The sequence below is a fragment of the Anoplolepis gracilipes genome, chromosome 14 (assembly GCF_047496725.1).
Source record: "Anoplolepis gracilipes chromosome 14, ASM4749672v1, whole genome shotgun sequence".
Classification (NCBI taxonomy): domain Eukaryota; kingdom Metazoa; phylum Arthropoda; class Insecta; order Hymenoptera; family Formicidae; genus Anoplolepis; species Anoplolepis gracilipes.
Window position 1 is genome coordinate 5,806,002 of NC_132983.1, and position 23,376 is coordinate 5,829,377.

A 23,376-nucleotide genomic window follows, 5' to 3' on the forward strand; every position below is an offset into this window, starting at 1 on the left:
TTGATTATTACAACATTTTATAAAAATACATTTCTTTTTTACAATTAGTAAGTGAAACTTACTTGGAAAGTGTTAATTTTGTTACAGATGTATCATAACGGTCACGATTTTTTCAAAATGATTAATTTAGAGAAATATTGAAGTAATAAAGAGAAATTGTATAACTGATATTTCTTTTTTAAGTTATATATGACATAATGTCATCTCTTATATATATTTTTTACAAAGAGTTGTATTGATTTTTCTTTTTATGTATAAAATTAATTTAATGTATCTTAATTTACATTCACTCTCCAGAAACATAGGTCTCTGTTACTTCCAGCACAGACATAAGGCAATTTATAATGCCAAGTTATACCGCCAACTAACTTCACCTTCCCACACAATATCACTTGTTTGGATCTAAAATTGAAAACCTTCAACAAGTTATCTGGCCAACCAATGCTCGCGACCAAATTTTCGTTCACGTGTGAAAATTTCACTGCTATACCACCTTCCAGATGAAGCGTTCGCTCATCAAGGGGACGGCTAAGATTGAAAATAAGAATAAAATAACTTTTATGAAAATTGTTCGCACATGTATGTTCACAGAAAGTTTTCAAATTAAAATTTTTATTACCTAGGCCTAGATACGTCCCAAAGTAATAATTCTCCAGCAGCCATTGATACAACCTTTAAAGGATTTGGTGCCCAGTCTGCCGCAATCAAAGGAACAGCCCCAGAATCAAGAGACATAATTGCTTGTTGACTTCTAACGTTATACATGCGTATTAAACCATTCTTTTCCGCTACTAAAAGTTTGCCAGATTCTTCACTGTGCCAACATACACTGGTACCAGGTGATGTCAAGAAAAATGTGGACACACATTTCTGATCCTCTTTAATCGCCCACAGTTTACATGTATGATCATCGGAAACCGATGCTAGCAATTCACCCTCTGGTTCATAAGAAATTGCATTCGTATAATCTTTGTGCCCTTCTAAAATCTTCAAAACATTTACTGTCATATTCCATCTTGCAAGGCTGTAACTTTATATAATTCTACAAATATCCTTACCTCATATACACTGATGTCATTTAGATTGGTATTGTACAATCGTATCTTAAAATCCGCACCGGCGACACAAAATGTAAGAATCTTGGGGACAACGCTCAAGGAGGTTTCTGGACTCCATGCGATTGCGTGAGGCCTGGTAACTTGATGAAACGTTGTGATAGGATTGTATGCCATGTCCTCCACAGCGTCATCTTCATCCTGTTATTTAAAATTGATGTATTAGAAATGTTGTATAACATTTATTCCTTTCAGAACATGAAAATATTTTTACTCATACATATTACACCCTACTTGGCAATTCTTCTGACAGAATCACGAAATGATAATCAAATCTGACAATGAAAATCACGTGTTTGGACAAACCTGAAACCTAACAGTACCGACGGCAATTTCCTTGGCGAGGCCGATGCAAATCAAATGCTGCGACCATTCGTACGGCGATAATTCCACGCAGTAAATTCGCTCCGAAAATTTCCGTTTAAATGTAGGCGGTGTAGTGACTGCCTCGTCCATTCTCTCTTTCGTCGATAAGCACGCGTGAAAATCGAACCAGCATAACCTAACCTAACCTTTTCCAAGGCTACACTGCACGAGACAGAATAAGATTACGTGTCGATCAAACGTCAGCGGGAGTTTAAAATCATCAAGATTTCGAAGAGGTGACTTGAATTAAATAATCGAAATATACAATTCACTGTATTCTCTTATTACAATCGCGGACGGAATTTGTAGCGTCGACCGGTACCGGTTTTTGAGGTTTGATCAGATCTATTATCTGTTCTTTTTAACTGAACTAGTGCAGTTAAAAAAGAACAGATCTGTTGGCAGACCTGAGGCGCGTTCGGGGAGACGCTATTAGCGCTAACAGCGTCGTTCTATCTTTGTCACTCATTAAAAGTTGAACAAAGATAGAACGACGCTGTTAGCACTAATAGCGTCTCCCCGAACGCGCCCCTGGGAGACTCTCGCGCCTCGCGCATGCGCGAAGCGCGTGAATGAAGCACGTGCAGTAGGCAGTTGCGTTGACGTTTCATTACGATAAAAAGGAATCACTGAACTTTTTGGTAAAAGAGAAATACGTATGTAATATTAAAATAATACTAGCCAGACATATTTAATATATCATATATTATTAGCATAATAAAGAATAAAAAATATACGTACATTTTACATTATTATTACAGTCACGCATGCGCAGAAAACCAAGTTCAAGATGCACATGGTGTAAACCTAACCTCTGTCTCTAATCTTTGGTGTATGGTATATTTTATATAATTGGAATTCTATCTTAAAAGGTATTATTTATATATGTATATATTGAGCAAAAAAATATTGAGAAATGATATTTTTGTCAAATTTAAAATTAATTGTTACGAAATTTAAAAAAAAATTAATATTTAAAATGAAATTCTTTAAATTATATGTGTATGAATTATGAATGACATCTAAATTTTGAAAGAATGATTTATAAAAATAACTTTGAAAAGAAATTATATATATCATTTCTTTATATTATAATGTATAATAATATTTCTATATAGAATCTGACATTTATTATTCCATATGTTTTTATACAGGCAAAATGGCTAAATCACATGGCACTACTAAAGCCCCGCGAAAGCAGGGCTTTAATCGTTCAGGGCATAGTATGAATCCTGAACGTCCCACGGAAGGATTGAAAGGAGTTGCTAAAGTAAGAACAAAAGCAACTATTAAAAGATTACAGATGTATCGCAATCAAAAACCAAAACGCAATCGTGCTGGAAAGATCATTAGCCCTGCGCCTTTTCAAGGCTGGAACACTCCTGGAACTATGTCGCGCGTGGAGCCATCCCGGAGATGGTTCGGTAATTCGAGAGTTATTTCGCAAAATGCGTTACAAAAATTCCAGAATGAATTGGGAACTGCTATGAAGGATCCCTATAAAGTCGTTATGAAACCGACTCAATTGCCTATAACTTTACTTCAGCAAAAGGCAGCAAATGCAAGAGTACATCTATTAGATACGGAAAGTTTTGAAAGTGTTTTCGGTCCAAAGAAAGTCAGAAAGAGACCCAATTTGGCAATAACATCGTATGACGAATTGAAAAAATCAGCCGAGGAGAAGGAGGATATTTACAACAAGGAGAAGGATTCCAAAGATTATGATTTAATTCGCGAGGACACCGGTGTAAAAGATGCGCAAAGAGAGTGGATCATGAATGCAGGACAAAGTAAAAGGATATGGAACGAGCTATATAAAGTTATTGATTCTTCAGATGTTATTCTGCAAGTATTGGATGCGAGGGATCCAATGGGAACTAGATCTCCTCCTGTGGAGAAATATCTAAAAACAGAGAAACCTCATAAACATCTAATATTCATCTTAAATAAAGTAGATTTAGTACCAACGTGGGTCACCCAAAGATGGGTGGCAATTCTGAGCAAGGAATACCCATCGGTTGCTTTTCACGCTTCCTTAACGCATCCCTTCGGGAAAGGCTCCCTGATAAATCTGCTGAGGCAGTTTGCGAAATTGCACGTTGATAAAAAGCAGATTAGCGTGGGTTTCATAGGATATCCCAATACAGGAAAAAGTTCTATCATAAACACCTTGCGTTCCAAAAAGGTCTGCAAAGTAGCGCCTATAGCTGGAGAGACAAAGGTATGGCAGTATATAACTCTTATGCGCCGTATCTATCTGATAGATTGTCCCGGCGTTGTTTATCCGTCGACGGAAACCGACACGGAGAAGGTACTGAAGAGCGTTGTGAGAGTGGAACTCGTTCAGAATCCTGAAGATTACATTGCTTCCGTTCTAGAAAGAGTGAAACCTGAATACATGCGTAAAACATACAAAATAGATAAGTGGGAGGATCACGTGGATTTCTTGGAAAAATTAGCTCGTCGAAGTGGCAAACTTTTGAAGAAAGGCGAGCCTGACATAACTATCGTCGCGCGTATGGTACTGAACGATTGGCAACGCGGTAAATTGCCATTTTATGTCCCACCAGTAGGCTTTGAAGAACCCCTATCGGAACAATCAACTAATAACGCAAACGAGACAGTTGTCGCGCCAGATAATACACCAAATGTCACTGATGAAACGACACAGAAGAGTGACACCTTATCTTCAACGGAACTGATGCAGAATCGGTTAATAGTGACACAAGATTTTAGAAAAATACGCGTTGGATTATTTTATTCGGGCGATGACGTCAGAAGGGATTTGGAGCAGGATGCTTTAGATGAAAGTAATGTAGAAAGCGAATCGGAATCGGAAGATTCAAAAGTAGAAGATGTAGCAAAAAATAAGTCTCACACAGAATTGCAAAACTCGGAAAATTTGCATAATCAAAAGGATAAAGAGTGTTCTTTAAACGTTGATGATGATACTGTCCAAGATAATGATAAGAATATGCTTAAAAGAAAATCTGACATGGACGAAGACGATGAATATTCAGATACGGAAATTTCTTTACCTATCGAACAGGACAACCTGAAACAAAGTGCATTCGATGTTGTAGACAATGAATATGATTCCAGCGACAGTGAAATGTTCACTTCCAAGGTGTCTTCAAGTAGCGGTGCGTTTAGCATCTCCTTCGCGAAAAAAGCTACAGAAATATTGACGAGTAAACAGCGAAGAGCCAAAGAACGCGCGAACAAGAGGAAAAAGATAGGAAGCAATTTCTACGAAGTAACAAATGTGAAGAACAGAAATAGAAACAGGAAAGTTCCTAAAATCAAAAAAGGGTAATAAATCTATTGTAGAATAAATTAGATTCTTTTCAAGTATTTATAAAACGTGAGCAATTTCAGATTTATATATAAGAATTTTTTATAAAAATATGTATTTTATTTTTTTCTTGTCTCAAGCCTGTTACATCATTGTATATCTCTACTGAGAAAAATATCCGATTAAAATTGGTTGGAAAATCCATTAAAAGATCACAAACAGATATTACTGATCTCTTTAATTGAAAAAAAAACAAACTTAAAGGCCGAAATGACCGATAAAAAATATCCGATAAGAAAGTTCCGATTAGATAATATCCATCTGTTACTTTTTGAACGGATAATCCGATTACATCATATTCGATCAATAGACTTTGTTTTTGTGGTCGGAGTTTTCTTATTAAATATCAATAAATATTAAATAAAATTTGCTTTCTTTGTTTCTTACATTTTATCGGGTACATTAGACCTGTAAAATTGGTCATTTGTCATAAAATTTTTGTATTTCTACACACAGAAATAGAATAAAATAACATATATATTTATGGTAACTTAATCAATCGCGTTATATTACATCATAAAGTAATTGTGTATAATATATATAATTTAATACATTCTAGGAAAGTTTTTTTCTTATCATATTGCCTAAATCCAATCACGTTGAACAAAATATGATATAAATTTACGCTGCCGTTGGATAAATCCTTGATTGCCTTGATAGGACTTCAAAAAGTTCTGTAGATCCTGCTGTTTAAATTCATCCTCCTGGACATTCAAGGTGAGTATCTTGAGCATGAAGATCACATGCATAAACTCGTACTTTGCATCGATCTTTAACTTGGCCTCCATCCTTTCTCTCGTGAACGACTCCGTGTCACAACCCATTCGGACCAGTACGTCTATAAATGTTTTGTGATAGAGATCCATCAGCTCTTCGATGCCATCGTCACTTGCGTCTGTGCTGGAGAACAGGTAGAAGACCAACTCGCGCAATGGATCGAGCAATAGATAATTTTGAAAGTCCACAAACTTAATGTCGTCTACTCGACCGTTCTCGTCGCGATGGAACATGATGTTATTCACCCAGAAGTCCGTATGGCAGATGGTGGACCAGGGTTCCTCGTCGCCGGGCACAATGTCCCACATACCGTTCTTCTCCGCATCTTCCATCGCTGCCTTGCACCGATCGAGGTAAACGGCTACTTCCGGATCTTCCGCTATCCTCTTCAACATGTCGCCGTGTATATGTTCGAACTCCTGATTGTGCAATTTTATACACTTGCTACGTTCCTTCAGCAGTTCAAAGTACTCCGGTTGCTTGAGTCTGATGGCTATTCCTAGTGCGTGAAATCTTGCCATCGCCCGTACAGCGACCTTCGAGTGCTCGAAATCACATCCTGCGCTCCGAAAATAAAAAAGGGCAGGTGAACATCATTTAATGATTAAGCATATTTCAACTTCTCATTATCTCAAGTGCTACAATCTATATCTTAGTTTTCAATCTTAAATAAACACTCAGGTAGAACATAAAACTCATTATGACGTCAGCTAAAAGTCATTTTAGAAAAATCATAATAATCTCATTTGATATATTTTTGCCAATGTTTTGGTGACTTATTTTTCATATTATACAATATCATTTTTTGTATATATTACTTGTTTATTTAATTATTCATATATATTTTAATTATATTTAACCAACATAATTTTTTTTAAATTATACGTGCGATTATTGAACTTAAAAATTTATGATTCTTTTTGTCATTTTTAACTCATTTTTTAATCATTTGTGTTTAAGTAACTTTAAGTGATAAATAAAATCACGATGACGTCATAATGATATCATTATGAGTTTCATGTTCTACTTCGACAATGACATTTATGAGTGATGTAATCTTAGTAATAAAGTTTATATGAAACATTTATTGCCTGACTTTATAAAAATATCACTTGATAACTCAATATGTTCCATGAATTGTGTCAAGTAAGCGTTAAAACACGAGGAAATATATAGTATCAAAAATTGACGTAATAATTATTATCAAGAACACACACACACACATATACACACATAAATCATACTTGTAATAAAAAAATATAGATATAATAATATGCTTAATCATTCAATCATAATAAAAATGATAAATGATTATAATATAAATCATTATTAAAGCATGCTTAAAGTTACATCATGATACAGTATAATGTATATTTCTAATTATTATCCTATGATTTACTTATATTATAATCACAGGATAATAATTAAAAATTAATGATAATTAAAAATAATTAAAAATTTACATTTAATAAATGTGAAGTCGAATAGAACGAAAGGTAAAACTCCTGTTTAGAGGAGGCTGCTGCCGGCATAAATTTAATTTAATATACTTACTTACAAAATTAATTTTTTATATTATTTTATGAAAAATATTTTATTTGGTAAGTTGTATTTACTATCAAAACATATATTATGATATTGTATAAATATCCACGCACTTTGAATAAAATTATACTCAAAAATACTAAAGGTGATATACTTTTGGCCGGTACTGTATACATATTGCCAAGGTCATTGCCCTAAGAAACCTTCAACGGCAGTTTTATCGAACGAAATTCTGATACGAGATTCGATTTAGAAAAAAAAAAAAACTTGTAAATAATTTATGCCGCGTATTTATAAGTTTTTTTTTTTTTTTTCACAGTTTTTTGAATATTAATGATCTAAGAATTCCTGAATAGAGGCATATAAATTATTTGTGAGATTTTGAATTTATTGCTTAGAAATAATTATTGTTTCTCGAGTATACATATATACAAGAGATTTACAATACCTTTAACTCTATCGCAGATGTAAAAACCACGCGCTTTTAGATTCTCCATCAGAATTACGGCATTATCGTCAAAATCGCCATCCGGGCTGAGCGATAGTCTGGATTGATAGTACTTGGGCAGTATGTCAAACAGCTCATCCTCCTTCAGACCAGCGTCCCTCTCCAGTTGTTTATAATGAGGTATGATGCTCTCGTACATAAAAATCTCTTTTCTGAACGAAACCGGGGAGTCAAAGATCCTCCGTTGAAATTCGGTCGGCGGTGGCATCTTCGCCACCAGATAAACATCTTCCTCGTCCGCCTGATCGTTACGCTTGATCACGGCGTGAACGCTAAAAATACTACTGCCATAATTCTCACCGGGCTGCAACAGGCTCTTGGTCGTATAACGGATCACGATCAGCTGCTCGCCGAAGGTGCGGCTCAGTATCGGCTGCAGCTCGCGCAGCTCGATCGTTTTCAAATCCTTATTGTTATTCATGGTATACCTTGTTAAAAAAAAAAAAAAAAAAAAAAAAAAAAAAAAAAAAAACCCACCACTTTGTCTTATCTATTAACTAACTGTCGCTTCTGGTATCTGATCGAGACTGAAGAGCTAGCCGGGATGGTTGCGCGTAAAATATAAGCGCGCGAGCTCACACGTATTCCACACAAGCGAACGCGAACAAGTCATTCCAATTGAAATAATTATCGTCGCATGATCCGTCACTTTTCCTTTCCAGTCAACCGTACAGCCAGGATCATTAATTTTGAAAGTGTGTAGGATGACGGAGAGGGAACTTTTAATAAAACGCGTAGACAATAAACTGCGCTTCAAGAAAAAGATTTCCTTGGAGTAGGGATCCTCCTTTTTATCTCATGCATTCATGTCCAGCATATCTGATTTTTAATTAAATATAAAAAAGGGCAACATAAGCAACTCAGACAGCAAAAACGTCCTCGGGATTATCCTGAGTATGTCCAGGATATTTGGAGGCCGTTTTGTTATTAAAAACTTTTTTTATCTGCAATATATGACTATTCTCAGTCACATTGGGTGTTTTAATTAATTTAAAAGTAATAAAATATAAATATCCTCTGAATATCTTTTGGATGTCGGCTGGACATAATTCGATCCCAAGCAATATACACACATTTGAAGACGTCCGAAAACGTCCTCAAGATGTCCTTATCGTCCCAGGACGTCTTTAGGATATCTTCGGGATGCCTTCTGAATATTTTTTGAATGTTCAAGCTCTGTATATTGCTATTTAAAATAAATTGAAATAGGATCCTTTATATAAATTTGAGAATCCGTAATATTTGATAATTTTCATAATATTATCTAATGTGTCTTTTATTTTATGTATCTTACATTTTATTATATGCGTTTTTTTATCCCCAAGAGGCGTAATCATGCATAAAAAAAAACAGAAAACCTGATACTTTCTTTTTATTGAAGTGAGCTAAAATGTTCAAAATCAAAGAGAGAGAGAGGAAAGGAGGAGACTTTTATGCGTTGAAGAGGATCAGAAAAAGCTGATCGAAACGTCCGACTAAAGTGTAAACTTTTTGTACATTTCTATAATTTTAATATTAATGTCTAATTTTCACAATAGATAAGAAATTTTATTATAGAATTTAATCTTGTTATAAGTTAATTTATATAATTCCATAAATTTGCTCTAATGCCAAATAGTTCCTCATTATTTAATCTTTACTTAATTTTCTTTTATTAAACTGAGTTTTTGGCAGCATCACCGACACGCGATAAAATTCGAGCATTATTATTATAATAATATTTGTACCCAGGTAGCACTGTTCGTTTTATAAACGTTTTCTAAACGTATCTAATACGAAAAGATACGTTTAGAAAACATTATGAAACGTTTATTAAACGAACATGTGCTACTTGGGGGAATATTTACTCGGTTTCATTGCATCTATATAACATTAATACTTATAACGGTAAATGTTTAATTAGGTGTATTCTATCCTTGTCTATATTGTTTTCGCAGAAATTTTACTGTCATGATAGCATGATACCATAAATCATACTTGATTTATGGTTCCTCTCTGTCATTGATATCCGATATAATAAACCCTGCTTGGTATTTATTATCACGACATGATAGGCTGCTCTAATTAAATTTAATTAAATTAGTTAATCGTTTAATTAAATTTATAATTCACAAAATTTACAAATTTTATTTATCGCTTTATAGGAATTAAACTCTTATTTTAGGAAAATAAGTACAAAAGCAATAGGCCTATAAAAGCTTATGAAAAGGTTGTTACGTAATTGTTAAATTATCTTTAATAGAGCTAAATGGAAGTGAAACACTTACTGGTGTCTCTTCAGTCAATATATATTATCCCTAACAGTAAACATGTTCAAAAGATGTTTATAGGAGATTCATAGAATGTTAAAACATATTTTAATATCCTAGGAGTAATACTGAACAAATTTGCGCGTTAAAAAAAAAACATCTTTCTTAATTCTTTCACTTCTATAATTAATTCACTTCTATAATTCTGCGTTTTAATATGTGGTTCATATAAAATATATATTTTTTTCCATTTAGACCTATTAAAGATAATTTAACAATTATCTACGTAAATAAATATCTTTTAAACGTGTTAATGTGTACTGATAGGGAATGTTTCTTTTACGCAATAGTAGATTATGCTCTGCATTAAACAGATGAGCATAAAAAAAGGTTTTTTATTTAAATTTATTATATTTTATTTCTTATATTTTAATTGTCATCTATGTTATTTTATTTATATTATTAAATATTACAATCCCTATAAGCGCACAACACTATATAATATTCAAAACATATTCAAGGTATATTTTTAGAGGATATAATATTCCAAGAATATATCTCAAATATTATATAATATTATCCGCTTATAGGGCTTATATACTGTATGTTAAAAGCCGATTTCAGTTTCCTCATTCCCTATCGGATTTGCATTTAAGGTATCAATCATGTAATTTGTTCACAAAGAAAAAATTACATGATCGATCCCCTGATTTTATTATTTCTCGATTATGCGAGGCTGATAAAAGCATGCCCCTGCCGATCGTCAGATAGGCAACCCAACTTACTAATCTGTATGTCGGAAGCATCCTGTACATATCATGCCGGATGAGATTAATCTATGCACGCAGAGACGCGTGTAGTCATCTCGCATACGGACTTCGTCAATTGTCGATCCTCTGCGCATGTGGTCAATGATTCTCCCAACTATTGCCCTCGTTTTATTATGAGGGGCCTATGATTATCTCATGCGATTCACGTACAAATTGTATATTTAAACAGTTATTAAATTTACCAAGTTATCTTTATAATAATCGCATTATGTCATATTTTTGCAGATTTATAACATTTGTATATTACTCTATATGAATTAAAAATTAACAAACAACGGGTTAATTAAAAACGACCTGACTAGCCAAAATTATTCAATTTATTTACACGACGTTTCGACCATATGGTTGTGGTCCTTTTCAAGTGTAACTATAAAGAAAATAAATAAATAACGGATCAAACATTGATATATAGATACAATTTTTACCAGATTTTAGCCAAACAATACAACATAAAGGCGTCATAAAACCAGTCTACTCACACGTAAATTAAGAAAGAGATGAAAAAATCCAATGGGGCATGTTTAAAGGTAGAACATAATGATGGAATAATTAAATATGTCACTTAGTTAAAAACAATGGTTATAAATTTTGAGATGAACACAAACAAGGAGACACGTCATGTCAGCATGAGTTTTTTGAACAAAACTGTGAATATTTAAAAAGAAAAACAGTTCAAACGACCTTTATAATTTTGTCATAAATATTATTTAAATTTTCAGTATCTCTTTGTAGATTAATCGTGGAGTTAAATTTCTTAATAAAAAACATTTCAGCTATTTCTCTTTTCTTAATAAATTTTTCATTGTGTAAAATAACCGGATCATCCCACTCAAAATCATGCCCAAATTCAACTCTGTGTTTGCTAACGACTGATTGATTGGTAGGATGTAATTTTATATTGTTAAGATGTTCTCTAATACGTGTGCGTATATGTCGCTTTGTTTGGCCAATGTAAAGCGCATCGCAATCCTTACACTGTAATTTATAAACCACATCAGTTCTAAAGTCAGTATGTAATCTGTCTTTACCACGCTTAATCAATGTATTAAGTTTATTAGTTATAGTCATAACGACGTTCAAACCAGCGTCACAAACAATACGACGTAAACAAAAGCTAAATTCATTAACATAAGGAATTGAAACATAAGGTCTGCCTCTTTGTAATTCCTTCACCCGGGGTTCAAATTCCAAATTGTTGCGATTTTTTAAAAAATTGACCCTCTTTTTGATGTGTCGTCCAATAAGGTTGTCAGGGAAACAATTATTACGCAAAGTTTTATAAACGATACACAAATTCTCATTATGGAACCTAGTATCAGAGAGCAACAATGCATGATCAACAAGACTATAAATCGTATTAATTTTATATTTCATGGGGTGATTCGAATAAAAGTTGATATATCTTCCCGACCAAGTGGGTTTCCTGTACCAATTAGTTATGAGTCCATTGTCAGCACGTAAAACAGTAGTATTTAAGAAGCTAATGGACTTATTCTGTTCAATCTCAAACGTAAATTTTAAACGAGGGTGAAAATTATTAATTGTTACACTTGAAAAGGACCACAACCATATGGTCGAAACGTCGTGTAAATAAATTGAATAATTTTGGCTAGTCAGGTCGTTTTTAATTAACCCGTTGTTTATAATCAAATACTAGCGACTTTAATAACTTATAATTTTAAAATTGCTCTTGGACCTAATTATGGAGCCTCCCCGTATTGAAGACTTCTTTAAATTCATATCGAATCTTTATGGCGACCATTGCACATCTCTACTGAAGTCATGGATCAACTATAAAAAGAAGTTTTTTACCTCCAAACATCAATTGACTTTCCTATTACGATGCAGAAGACTGGATCTCGTTCCTACACACATAAGGAACCTCAAGACTTACATTGAATTTCACAGTTGTAGTGTTAACCACAAATTTCAAAAGTTGTTAAATTTAAGTCAGCATTCTATTCTAAATTTCGAGATTGAAGACTTGAACATTAGTTTGATGTTTTTTAGAAAAAAGATCTGTTATATTGAGAAAGGACTCTTTGAATGTTTACCACATGACTTGGTTTTTGACTTTTTTAAACGTAGCAAACAAAGGATGTTCTCATTCGGTTTAAAGATAAAAAATAATTTAATTAATAAGTTTGACAAATTAAAATTAAAAAATGATTTCAAAGAGGATCCTTTTCATAATATTGATAAATCCAAATGGTTTGTAAACATTAGTGATAAGACCATTCCCGAACATGTCTCCACTCTCTTAAGCTTGGGTGACAATTTTGCGCTACCCATAAATCCTTCACGCAGTAAAGATCGCGTTGATTATGTATTAAACGTCGTTAAAGGTTTTGAGGCGTGTTCTAGCATGATTCCAACTGATCTTATAGAGACTACCAGAATCTCTGTTGCGAATACACTGCAGAGATTTTTATGTTCTCGTCGTCATGTCAGTTATATTGAAAGACATATAGGGCGGGCCTTTTCACTTTCGAAAAAATTTTTGTCTGATAATAACGATTTATTAGTTACCAAAGCTGACAAGGGACAGTCCACAGTCGTAATGAACAAGACTGATTATTTGTTAAAAATGGAGTCGTTGTTGAGTGATGAATTTACTTACAAGAAAATCAATAAAAATCTGACAAAACCACTTATGAACAAGATAAATTCATTACTAAAATCTTGGCTCAACAACAAGCTCATTGACGAAAGAACTTACAAACATCTAAACTGTACTAATGGAAATTTACCACGTTGCTATGGGTTGCCCAAGACCCATAAGCCTGGTTTTCCATTAAGAATCATTGTTTCGACTGTTGGCAGTACTTTGTACAATTTATCAACTTACATACAGGATATACTGCAAAGGTCAGTTGTGAAACCAGCTTCACATATAAACGACGGATGGTCTTTTTCCAAAAAGATAAAGGACGTTATTATTGAGGGCGGTCAAGTAATGATATCATTGGATGTTAGCTCGTTATTTACTAATATCCCCAAAGAATTGGTTCTGACCGCCATTGAAAAACGATGGAATAACATCAGTTCTGCTACTAACTTTAGCCTTGCTCAATTTATACATGTTGTGGAATTGATTTTAGATTCGACAAGTTTTAGTTTTAATGGACAGTTTTACGAGCAAATTTTCGGAAGCCCCATGGGCTCTCCTTTATCTCCGATATTAGCGGACATTGTTATGGATGATTTAGAGTCTCATTGTCTAAATTTGTTAAGTTTTAAAGTCCCAATTTACTATAGATATGTGGACGACATATTTGCAATAATTCCACGCACAAGCATTGATGAGATGTTGGATACCTTTAATAATTTTCACCCTCGTTTAAAATTTACGTTTGAGATTGAACAGAATAAGTCCATTAGCTTCTTAAATACTACTGTTTTACGTGCTGACAATGGACTCATAACTAATTGGTACAGGAAACCCACTTGGTCGGGAAGATATATCAACTTTTATTCGAATCACCCCATGAAATATAAAATTAATACGATTTATAGTCTTGTTGATCATGCATTGTTGCTCTCTGATACTAGGTTCCATAATGAGAATTTGTGTATCGTTTATAAAACTTTGCGTAATAATTGTTTCCCTGACAACCTTATTGGACGACACATCAAAAAGAGGGTCAATTTTTTAAAAAATCGCAACAATTTGGAATTTGAACCCCGGGTGAAGGAATTACAAAGAGGCAGACCTTATGTTTCAATTCCTTATGTTAATGAATTTAGCTTTTGTTTACGTCGTATTGTTTGTGACGCTGGTTTGAACGTCGTTATGACTATAACTAATAAACTTAATACATTGATTAAGCGTGGTAAAGACAGATTACATACTGACTTTAGAACTGATGTGGTTTATAAATTACAGTGTAAGGATTGCGATGCGCTTTACATTGGCCAAACAAAGCGACATATACGCACACGTATTAGAGAACATCTTAACAATATAAAATTACATCCTACCAATCAATCAGTCGTTAGCAAACACAGAGTTGAATTTGGGCATGATTTTGAGTGGGATGATCCGGTTATTTTACACAATGAAAAATTTATTAAGAAAAGAGAAATAGCTGAAATGTTTTTTATTAAGAAATTTAACTCCACGATTAATCTACAAAAGAGATACTGAAAATTTAAATAATATTTATGACAAAATTATAAAGGTCGTTTGAACTGTTTTTCTTTTTAAATATTCACAGTTTTGTTCAAAAAACTCATGCTGACATGACGTGTCTCCTTGTTTGTGTTCATCTCAAAATTTATAACCATTGTTTTTAACTAAGTGACATATTTAATTATTCCATCATTATGTTCTACCTTTAAACATGCCCCATTGGATTTTTTCATCTCTTTCTTAATTTACGTGTGAGTAGACTGGTTTTATGACGCCTTTATGTTGTATTGTTTGGCTAAAATCTGGTAAAAATTGTATCTATATATCAATGTTTGATCCGTTATTTATTTATTTTCTTTATAGTTACACTTGAAAAGGACCACAACCATATGGTCGAAACGTCGTGTAAATAAATTGAATAATTTTGGCTAGTCAGGTCGTTTTTAATTAACCCGTTGTTTATAATCAAATACTAGCGACTTTAATAACTTATAATATTAAAAATTAAATTTAATAGGTCATTTTTGTTTATCGGAATGTTTGGGAATGTGAGAAATTAGATTAAATGTTATAATTTTAAGTCATTCAGAAAATATTCTCCTGCAATATGTAGTGATAAAAAAGATAAATTTATTTATGAAAATTGACAGAACAGTAATATAAAAATACATTTCCCTGGCATTTATATGGCAGTTGTAAAATACGTCATATATAATTAAAATTTTCATATGACAAAATATGATTAAAATAACAAATGTAAGATATTTCATAAAGTAATATTTCATCAATTTATTCACAGCTTGATTTATCAATGCACTTGATAATCAATTTAATTTCTCCCTGTTTGTTTTTTTCATCTTCTTTTATTTCGATGGATTTCCCCAATTTATTGATAATAATAACATTCTTATTTAGTCCGGCTCTCTTGCTCGATCAATTTGCTATGAATATCCCATAAATTCTGTAAGCAAAACATGATAAGAGTTTTAAATTCATTTATCTAGAATTTACAGTTTTTATGATAAATTCATAAAAATAAACATATATAATTTATGTATCATATACAATTTATTTTTACGAAACATAGAAAGGAAAATGGATATGTATTATTGGTACAATTCGAGAGAATTTACATTTTTCATAAAGATGAAAATAACTACCATTTCAATTATTTTGCACTGTGCGACGTGGGATTGCATTTCCATCTTCCTCAATCAATTTGCGATGTACATCACTGAGTGCCTATATATAGCATATCATTTTGAATACAAGACACGGAATATTATAATTTCCGTATTATATTTTTAATTTAACTAACTTAGCATGTCTCTACTTTATGATGGCAAAGCACCAGAATTTACACGAAAAAGATAGAGAAAGAGTGTGTATGTGTGTATGTAAATACCTTGAAATATTTAACTGTTTTCACACGTAATTCCAAAGTTGCATCTTCATCACAAATTATAAGCGTACTTGGATGTTGTTGAAACGCTGATACCGTCCACATATGATTAACCCCTTCTTCTATCGCTTTGTAAAGAGCAAAGGCTTTATGAGATCCAGTGATAAGAATCATCACTTCTTTCGAGTCCATTACGGTGCCGACACCTACAGTTAGAGCCTGTTTCGGCACTTTATTAATGTCATTTCCAAAGAATCTCGCGTTAGCTTCCAAAGTGTCTTGCGCAAGAGTTTTCACTCTTGTGCGAGAAACTAATGACGAGCCTGGCTCGTTGAAAGCTATGTGTCCATCTGGACCGATACCTATCAAATAATGTTTCATAGTTAGACAAACACACCTGACACTTTTTTTTTTTTTTTTACAAACTTTTACACTTGTTACAATTAAGAAAATCTGTTGTCTTTCAGATTTAACAAAATTACTAATGTACCTCCAATGAATAATTCTATTCCACCAGCCTCATTGATCTTTCTTTCAAAATCATTGCACTCTTTTTTAAGATCCGCCGCATTTCCATCAAGTATATGCACATTCTCTGGATTTATATCTATATGTTTGAAGAAATTATTGTACATATAATAATGATAAGATTCTGGATGATCTCTTGGCAAGTCAACATACTCGTCCATATTAAATGTCTTAACATATTTGAAGGAAAGTTTGCCTTGTTGATAATATGTTATAAGCTTTTTGTACATTCCCAAAGGCGTACCACCTACATAATATAAAAAGAAAGGAAAATAAAAATTGTTCCAAGATAATACAATTAAGCAAACGTTTAAAAATAAAAATTAACGTACCTGTAGGGAGACCGAGCACAAAATACTTGTTCTCGTTAGGATTGAAGTCATTGATTCTCTTTAAAACATATTTTGCAGACCATTCTGCGACATAATCCACTGTGTCACAAATTATCAAACGCATAATGAGTATTTATGTTAATTGTAACTACAATCACAACCTGCAAAATAAGTAGAAGGGTTTGTAACAAAATTAGTACACCAAGCCTATGCGCACAGTTTATGCCAATAATGTGCACAACGTATATTTTCATCATATTGCAAAAAATTAGTATAGATTTTCTGCTTTTTAGTCCAAAGATTAGATAGAGCCAAGGATTGGATTTCCTTGCTATTAATTATATAAGAGAAATAAATTACACATAATAAAGAAAAAGTTAGTATAAAACACATGAGATATTTATTTCATTCAAGCCCAAAGAAATATATGAAAGAATTATGAAAAACAAGCTTATTCTTTTATTTGCAGTAAAACATATTTGCAGTTGCAGGTGCTGCGTATTCCTATCTTAAAGATAAGCTGACAACACTGACCTTTTATTTCATGTGCAATGTACAGTCATGAAAAAAACATGTTTGTTAAAAAAAATTCTCTGAATATGTATATTCACACACACACACACACACACACATACACACACACATATATATATTCAATTTAAAAATTTTCTTCACAAGAGTTTTTTTAGTGATAATATATGTATAAGTGACATGTATAATTAGAAAATTTGCATTAAAAAAAAGCATTACTAAGAAAAAAGGTTCAAAATGTAGAGCCTTACATTTAAAAGAAAAGATATTATAACTTGTATAAAAATATAATTTATCATTTAAAGTTAAAATTTATTATTTGAAAAAATTTTCAATGAAAAGTAGAATACCTTAATTGATATATTTTATTTCTTTTATTCCTTATTTTTTAATAATTTGTATTAATAAATATCGCATGTATTTAAATGTAATTTACATACTTAAAGTTATAAAAAAAATATGTGACACTAAAAAACACTAACAATAAGAGTCTATGTTTAAGATGCTTATTAATAAACACTTGCAGTATCTCTAATTAATAAATTAAATTACGCAGCTCTTTTTCAGGGTCAATAACCAAAATAAAGTTTTTGACTTTCAATTATATACAGATAGATAAAATTAATCTATTACGCTATCTATAATTCAGATTTTTCCTTGTTCTTATCAGACGACGAAGTATGATTGGTATGATCCATGGTATGGATTTTATTTAGAAAAACCGTACGAAGTAATCCTTTAAAAGGCACAAACCTGTTGCCTACCGTTCTCTAATTCCACCTGTCAGTCCAGGTCGGTCTCGCTAATCAGCTGACTCGCACGTCGCACGTATTAACCTAATCGCACGAGCTGTCACCCCTCGAATGTACCGGATCGCTTATTTTCGGTCAACTCATCGTCTCGCACATCCTTATCGCGATATTATCCCCCAGAACCTTTCGCCGCAACTATTTTCTTTATCTACCTTTTATCAAACGCAAAATTACAAGAGGGAGTTGTGACGTTCTTGACAATCTTGCATTTTCTACACTCAATAGCTGAACTCGTACAGCTGGTTCAGTTAAAGGTAACAGCGACAAGAAGGATCACGTGACCAAAAATAAAGATATCAATTCGTCATTTTTTGTCGCTCAAACAATCTTCAGCGGCTCGTGAAAATTTGCCTTAAAAGGAACAGATATACACTCAGGACAGGATTAGGTTAGGTTAGTTTTTCGTTCTGGCGGGAAGCGGGAAGAAGCATTTCCGTAGACTTATAAAATTCCTATTACAGCTGATGTATGTTTATAACTGACTCCCAAGATGCCTGACATCACGATTAACGATATCATTGTTAGCTTTCCTTTTAAACCGTATTCCGTACAAGAGGAATACATGAGAAAGGTGATAGAATGTCTGCAAAACGGTCAACACGGTGTCTTGGAGTCCCCCACAGGTATACTCGTGCTTGATTTAAAAATCTCGAGTCTTAGAAAATTTGCGTTAAAAAAAAAATAAAAAGATGTAAAACCTTACATTAAAAAAAAAGATATAACTTGTATAAAAATATAATTTATCGTTTAAAGTTAAAATTTATTATTTGAAAAAATTTTAAATGAAAAGTAGAATATTTTAATTGATATTATATTTTATTTCTTATTTCTGTAATATTTTGTATTAATTAAATGAATATATCCCATAGGTACTGGAAAAACTCTCAGTCTTTTATGTTCTTCCCTAAGTTGGCTGTTGACAAAGAAAGCTCAATTACAAGCACAAGTAATAGCGGGTGCGATTGAGAAAAAAGACTTTGGTGGACATTTTTTTAAATATTTGATTGACGGCCTTGAAAAGGCATCAGGAGCACCAGATAAGGTCCAAAATTTTGGATGGGCTATGCCTAAAATTATTTACGCATCTCGAACGCATTCTCAACTGTCTCAAGCTATGAACGAATTGAAGAGAACATCGTACAAGCATGTTGCCACTGCTGTATTAGGATCTCGAGATCAACTGTGCATTCATCCAGAAGTTTCTAAAGAAGCAAGTGCTTTTAACAAAATACATATGTGTCATTCTAAAGTAAAATCAAGGACTTGTTTTTATTTTAATAATGTTGAGGCAAGGTATGTGCTTATGTACTTTAGCAATTTTTTAATCAAAGCAAAAAAAATAGCTGTACAAAATACTATATAAATTCTGTAAAATATGTTTAGAAAAGATGATCCTGTTTTTAAACAGGAGGTGTTAGATATAGAAGATTTAGTTAAAGTTGGACAAAAACACAAATGCTGCCCATACTTTTTGGCAAAAGAATTGAAGCAAAATGCGGATATTATTTTCATGCCTTATAATTATCTGTTGGATCCTAAAACACGAAAGTCACAGGGTATAGATTTACAAAATACTGTAGTTTTGTTGGATGAAGCTCATAATGTTGAGAAAGTTTGCGAAGAAGCAGCATCATTACAGGTACAAAAACAAATTTTTTTCTCTTTGTTGTTTTGTGTATATTTTAATTAAATATTAATTAAATATCCTCCTTACAGATAAGTAGTACAGATATTGCATTATGCATTGATGAAGTGACTACAGTAATGAAAGATATGGCTAAGGATGCAGATTTGGAAAATGACTTTTTATCAGAGAATAATGTTCAAAAAGATTTCACAGCAGAAGATTTATTCATATTGAAGGCATTGTTTTTGGAGCTGGAAAAAGCAATCGATTCTATTGAATTAAAAAATCGTAACGAGGGAGACACTTTTCCTGGTGGATTTATTTTTGAATTACTTGAGAAAGTTGAGGTATATAAACGTTTTTAATTTTATTAAACAACATTGTTAAATTTGTAAATTTTATATATTGATATGCACATATTTATTTATTTATTTAATTTTTGCAATAGTTAACACATGGTAAGGAACAAATTGTGATAGATAAGTTGGAAAAAATAATTTCATATTTGACAACTACTAGTACTTCTCCATTTGCAAGAAAGGGAAATGCACTGCAAAAGTTTAGTGACTTATTGAAGACTGCTTTTAATAGCGGTGCTTCTATCGTACGTCACAAAGAAAGAGTTAAACGTTGCTACAAAGTTCATATACAGGCAGAAGAACAGAAAAAATCTCATAAGAATGACGTTTGGGAGACCAAGAAGACAGTAAAAACGGACGGAAAACTTATTAGTTATTGGTGTTTTAGTCCTGGCTTTGGGTATAAATCATTTACAGCAAAAAGAAAATACTTTATAATTATAAATTATACAAAAAACACAGTCTGTCTTTTTATATAGTATGGAGCAAATGGTAGAACAAGGGGTACGCTCAGTAATACTCACAAGTGGTACGTTGTCTCCATTGAAACCATTCGTATCGGAACTTGGTATACCGATAGCAGTTCAGCTAGAAAATCCGCACATTGTGACAAAACAACAAGTATGTGTTGGTGTTCTTAGTCAGGGTCCAGATAATCATACGCTCAATTCCTCCTACAACACAAGGTAAATACTCTATTATTACAAGGTAATATTATTATGCATAGTAATGTAACTCTTATTATATTATCACACTTATATTTTTATAGGAATGATCCAAAATATATTGCATCTCTTGGAAGAACAGTATATAACTTTAGCTGTATCGTGCCTCATGGATTGTTGATATTTTTTCCTTCATATCCGATCATGAAAAAATGCAGAGATGAATGGCAGAATATGGGTTTGTGGACGCAGATTGCCGAACGTAAGGTAAACAATCTTTAGGGTGTTACAAGTAATGTCTTTTGTGGCGTATTACGATATATTAATTATACTGGACAATAGCCTATTTATGTAGAACCTAACTCGAAAGACGGATTTGTCAACGTGATGAACGAGTATTATCAAAAAATTAGAGATCCGTCTTGCAAGGGGGCTGTTTTCATGGCAGTGTGCCGAGGAAAAGTCAGCGAAGGTCTAGATTTCGCTAATGCAAATGGTAGGGCTGTGTTAATCATTGGTCTTCCATTTCCGCCCTTAAAGGATCCGCGAATTATGCTAAAGCAAAGGTACTTGGAAGAAATAAGGACTGCGGAGAAAGAAGTATAAATCATACCTTTGTTTAACTTTATAAAATAATAACACTATAATAATCTTTAATGAAAATGAATAAATTTAATATTCAGAGTTTAACCGGGCAAGAATGGTATCAACTTGAAGCGTCACGGGCCGTTAATCAAGCTATTGGCAGGATAATAAGACACAAAAGCGATTATGGTGCCGTGATACTCTGCGATTGTAGATTCGAAAATCCAAATTTCAAGAAACAATTGTCCGCTTGGCTCAGGCCGTACATAAAAAAGTTTACAAATTTTGGGACGATTACAAAAGAGTTACGAGAATTCTTTAGGAATGCGGAAAATACTGCAAGTTTCTGTTTTAATTAAATACGATTTAAAAAAAAAATTACGTGCTTTATAATTTATTTTAACTTGTAACAATTTCACAGCTGCCACAACCTAATGATGCCATCGTTCGTGCACAATATGGTAACGAAGATATATCGTTGCCTGCCGTAGGTGCTACCTTTGAAACAACATTATCTCATCCTCTAAAACAAAACGTACAAAACAACTTTGTGACAAAAGATAGTTTCAACATAGATATGTATTTGGATGAAAGTATAAAGGACAAAGAAAAGTCGGTGAAGCCACAATCTGCGATCAATTTTAGTACTTGCAAATTAAAAGATAATCAGAGTACGTGCAAACTGGCAAAACATGTTGATGAACCAATTGCTAAAAGAAGGAAAATTAATATTTTACCGTCCGGAGTTGATGCGTATTTTTCTACTCCTTCAACTTCTTCAACAGTTTTAGAAAACAATTTTGTAAATATCACACAAAACATTAACGAAGCAAATAAAGATGATAAAAAGGTATTGGGAAAACAATATCTGAAAGATGTAAGTGTATAAAAACTCAATAATATTTATGTGAAAAGAAATAATGCAATATTTAAATGTAAATAATACTTCTAGGTAAAACGGACGCTATCAGCGAGTGATTATAAAATATTTGCAGCCATGATACAAAGCTATACGCAAAATGGTGATTTTGACGAATTATTGAAAACATTGTCAAGTTTATTTCCACCGACCGGGCAATTACACCATTTATTTGTAGGTAAGTTTGTCTTTTATAAGTTGTTAAAATGAAGAGGTGAGATGATAAGAAAAACAAACATCATATCTTTAAAATTATACGTATGTGGCAGAGAACAATTTAAAAAAAATATTTCTATTTTTAGGATTTCGGAGTTTTCTAAAAAAACAACATATTGAAACTTTTGAGAATTATATAAAAAAATAAAATGTTCTTAATCAATTTGTAATATTAATAGTAGACGCTAAGAAAATATTATACATAATTTTATTTATTTAACTTAAATTTATATATTTGTTTTTTTTTAATAAGAGATTAATAAAAAATTAAGAGCCTTAATGTATTTGATAATAAATATTTTTAATTTAAATTTGTTATTTATATGAGATTGGTAACTATTCTATGCTGTGAATGTAAAAATGATGCAAGCATCATTATAATGAGGACAAGAAAAAATTCGAAAATTTAATAAAAATAAATAATCATCTTCTTTTTACATGATAATAATATAAAATTGGTTTTATCAATTATATAGGAATGATATAACACTCTTTATATGTGTGATAAGATATTAAACATATT

The 23,376-nt window shown here is 32.4% G+C and overlaps 5 protein-coding genes across 11 annotated transcripts; 2 read left to right on the forward strand and 3 right to left on the reverse strand.

The window, feature by feature from the left end:
* Positions 1 to 28: 28 nt before the first annotated feature.
* Positions 29 to 1,571, reverse strand: Nup37 (nuclear pore complex protein Nup37). The gene is made up of 4 exons (XM_072906404.1): positions 1,422 to 1,571; positions 1,059 to 1,256; positions 620 to 987; positions 29 to 528 (listed from the first exon to the last, which is right to left on the reverse strand). Exons 1-4 carry the CDS (start codon positions 1,569 to 1,571, stop codon positions 276 to 278), a joined length of 969 nt encoding a protein of 322 aa, XP_072762505.1. The 3' UTR covers positions 29 to 275.
* On the forward strand, positions 1,530 to 5,535 carry Ns2 (nucleostemin 2). 3 transcript variants are annotated; one of them, XM_072906394.1, is made up of 4 exons: positions 1,530 to 1,717; positions 2,243 to 2,353; positions 2,636 to 4,793; positions 5,396 to 5,535. In XM_072906394.1, the coding sequence occupies exons 3-4, from the start codon at positions 2,641 to 2,643 to the stop codon at positions 5,448 to 5,450; spliced, it is 2,208 nt and encodes a 735-aa protein (XP_072762495.1). In that variant the 5' UTR covers positions 1,530 to 1,717; positions 2,243 to 2,353; positions 2,636 to 2,640; the 3' UTR covers positions 5,451 to 5,535. The 3 variants fall into 3 exon arrangements, with proteins under 3 accessions (XP_072762495.1, XP_072762494.1, XP_072762496.1); XM_072906393.1 differs by lacking the exon at positions 1,530 to 1,717 and adding an exon at positions 1,982 to 2,137; XM_072906395.1 differs by lacking the exon at positions 1,530 to 1,717 and adding an exon at positions 2,021 to 2,122.
* LOC140673421 (uncharacterized) lies at positions 4,875 to 8,147 on the reverse strand. The gene is made up of 2 exons (XM_072906402.1): positions 7,607 to 8,147; positions 4,875 to 6,172 (listed from the first exon to the last, which is right to left on the reverse strand). Exons 1-2 carry the CDS (start codon positions 8,085 to 8,087, stop codon positions 5,421 to 5,423), a joined length of 1,233 nt encoding a protein of 410 aa, XP_072762503.1. The 5' UTR covers positions 8,088 to 8,147; the 3' UTR covers positions 4,875 to 5,420.
* Positions 8,148 to 14,933: 6,786 nt separating this feature from the next.
* On the forward strand, positions 14,934 to 23,149 carry Rtel1 (Regulator of telomere elongation helicase 1). 2 transcript variants are annotated; one of them, XM_072905905.1, is made up of 14 exons: positions 14,934 to 15,128; positions 18,708 to 18,875; positions 18,944 to 19,105; positions 19,352 to 19,775; positions 19,866 to 20,121; positions 20,199 to 20,456; positions 20,558 to 20,868; positions 20,948 to 21,154; positions 21,238 to 21,400; positions 21,476 to 21,733; positions 21,817 to 22,056; positions 22,140 to 22,595; positions 22,671 to 22,815; positions 22,940 to 23,149. In XM_072905905.1, exons 3-14 carry the CDS (start codon positions 18,973 to 18,975, stop codon positions 22,999 to 23,001), a joined length of 2,913 nt encoding a protein of 970 aa, XP_072762006.1. In that variant the 5' UTR covers positions 14,934 to 15,128; positions 18,708 to 18,875; positions 18,944 to 18,972; the 3' UTR covers positions 23,002 to 23,149. The 2 variants fall into 2 exon arrangements, with proteins under 2 accessions (XP_072762006.1, XP_072762005.1); XM_072905904.1 differs by lacking the exons at positions 14,934 to 15,128; positions 18,708 to 18,875 and having other exon boundaries at positions 18,885 to 19,105.
* On the reverse strand, positions 15,536 to 21,130 carry Oscillin (glucosamine-6-phosphate isomerase Oscillin). Of its 4 annotated transcripts, none has more exons than XM_072905908.1 (6): positions 20,993 to 21,130; positions 17,140 to 17,300; positions 16,770 to 17,054; positions 16,283 to 16,641; positions 16,038 to 16,119; positions 15,797 to 15,838 (listed from the first exon to the last, which is right to left on the reverse strand). In XM_072905908.1, the coding sequence occupies exons 2-5, from the start codon at positions 17,261 to 17,263 to the stop codon at positions 16,042 to 16,044; spliced, it is 846 nt and encodes a 281-aa protein (XP_072762009.1). In that variant the 5' UTR covers positions 17,264 to 17,300; positions 20,993 to 21,130; the 3' UTR covers positions 15,797 to 15,838; positions 16,038 to 16,041. The 4 variants fall into 4 exon arrangements, with proteins under 4 accessions (XP_072762010.1, XP_072762009.1, XP_072762008.1 ...); XM_072905907.1 differs by lacking the exon at positions 20,993 to 21,130 and adding an exon at positions 18,435 to 18,573; XM_072905906.1 differs by lacking the exon at positions 20,993 to 21,130 and adding an exon at positions 18,424 to 18,556.
* Positions 23,150 to 23,376: the final 227 nt, after the last annotated feature.

Excerpts from the sequence above, each read along its gene's own strand:
- Nup37 (XM_072906404.1), bottom strand. The coding sequence starts at position 1,571 with ATGGACGAGGCAGTCACTACACCGCCTACATTTAAACGGAAATTTTCG. Across the intron at positions 1,257-1,421 it reads TCGGTACTGTTAGGTTTCAG|GATGAAGATGACGCTGTGGA; the intron begins GTTTGTCCAAAC and ends TTTAAATAACAG. Across the intron at positions 529-619 it reads TGGGACGTATCTAGGCCTAG|CCGTCCCCTTGATGAGCGAA; the intron begins GTAATAAAAATT and ends TTTCAATCTTAG.
- Ns2 (XM_072906394.1), top strand. The coding sequence starts at position 2,641 with ATGGCTAAATCACATGGCACTACTAAAGCCCCGCGAAAGCAGGGCTTT. Across the intron at positions 4,794-5,395 it reads GTTCCTAAAATCAAAAAAGG|GAAAGTTTTTTTCTTATCAT; the intron begins GTAATAAATCTA and ends AATACATTCTAG.
- LOC140673421 (XM_072906402.1), bottom strand. The coding sequence starts at position 8,087 with ATGAATAACAATAAGGATTTGAAAACGATCGAGCTGCGCGAGCTGCAG. Across the intron at positions 6,173-7,606 it reads CATCTGCGATAGAGTTAAAG|GATGTGATTTCGAGCACTCG; the intron begins GTATTGTAAATC and ends TTCGGAGCGCAG.
- Oscillin (XM_072905908.1), bottom strand. The coding sequence starts at position 17,263 with ATGCGTTTGATAATTTGTGACACAGTGGATTATGTCGCAGAATGGTCT. Across the intron at positions 17,055-17,139 it reads TGTGCTCGGTCTCCCTACAG|GTGGTACGCCTTTGGGAATG; the intron begins GTACGTTAATTT and ends TATATTATGTAG. Across the intron at positions 16,642-16,769 it reads AATAGAATTATTCATTGGAG|GTATCGGTCCAGATGGACAC; the intron begins GTACATTAGTAA and ends ATTATTTGATAG.
- Rtel1 (XM_072905905.1), top strand. The coding sequence starts at position 18,973 with ATGCCTGACATCACGATTAACGATATCATTGTTAGCTTTCCTTTTAAA. Across the intron at positions 19,776-19,865 it reads TTTAATAATGTTGAGGCAAG|AAAAGATGATCCTGTTTTTA; the intron begins GTATGTGCTTAT and ends AAATATGTTTAG. Across the intron at positions 22,816-22,939 it reads ATTACACCATTTATTTGTAG|GATTTCGGAGTTTTCTAAAA; the intron begins GTAAGTTTGTCT and ends TTCTATTTTTAG.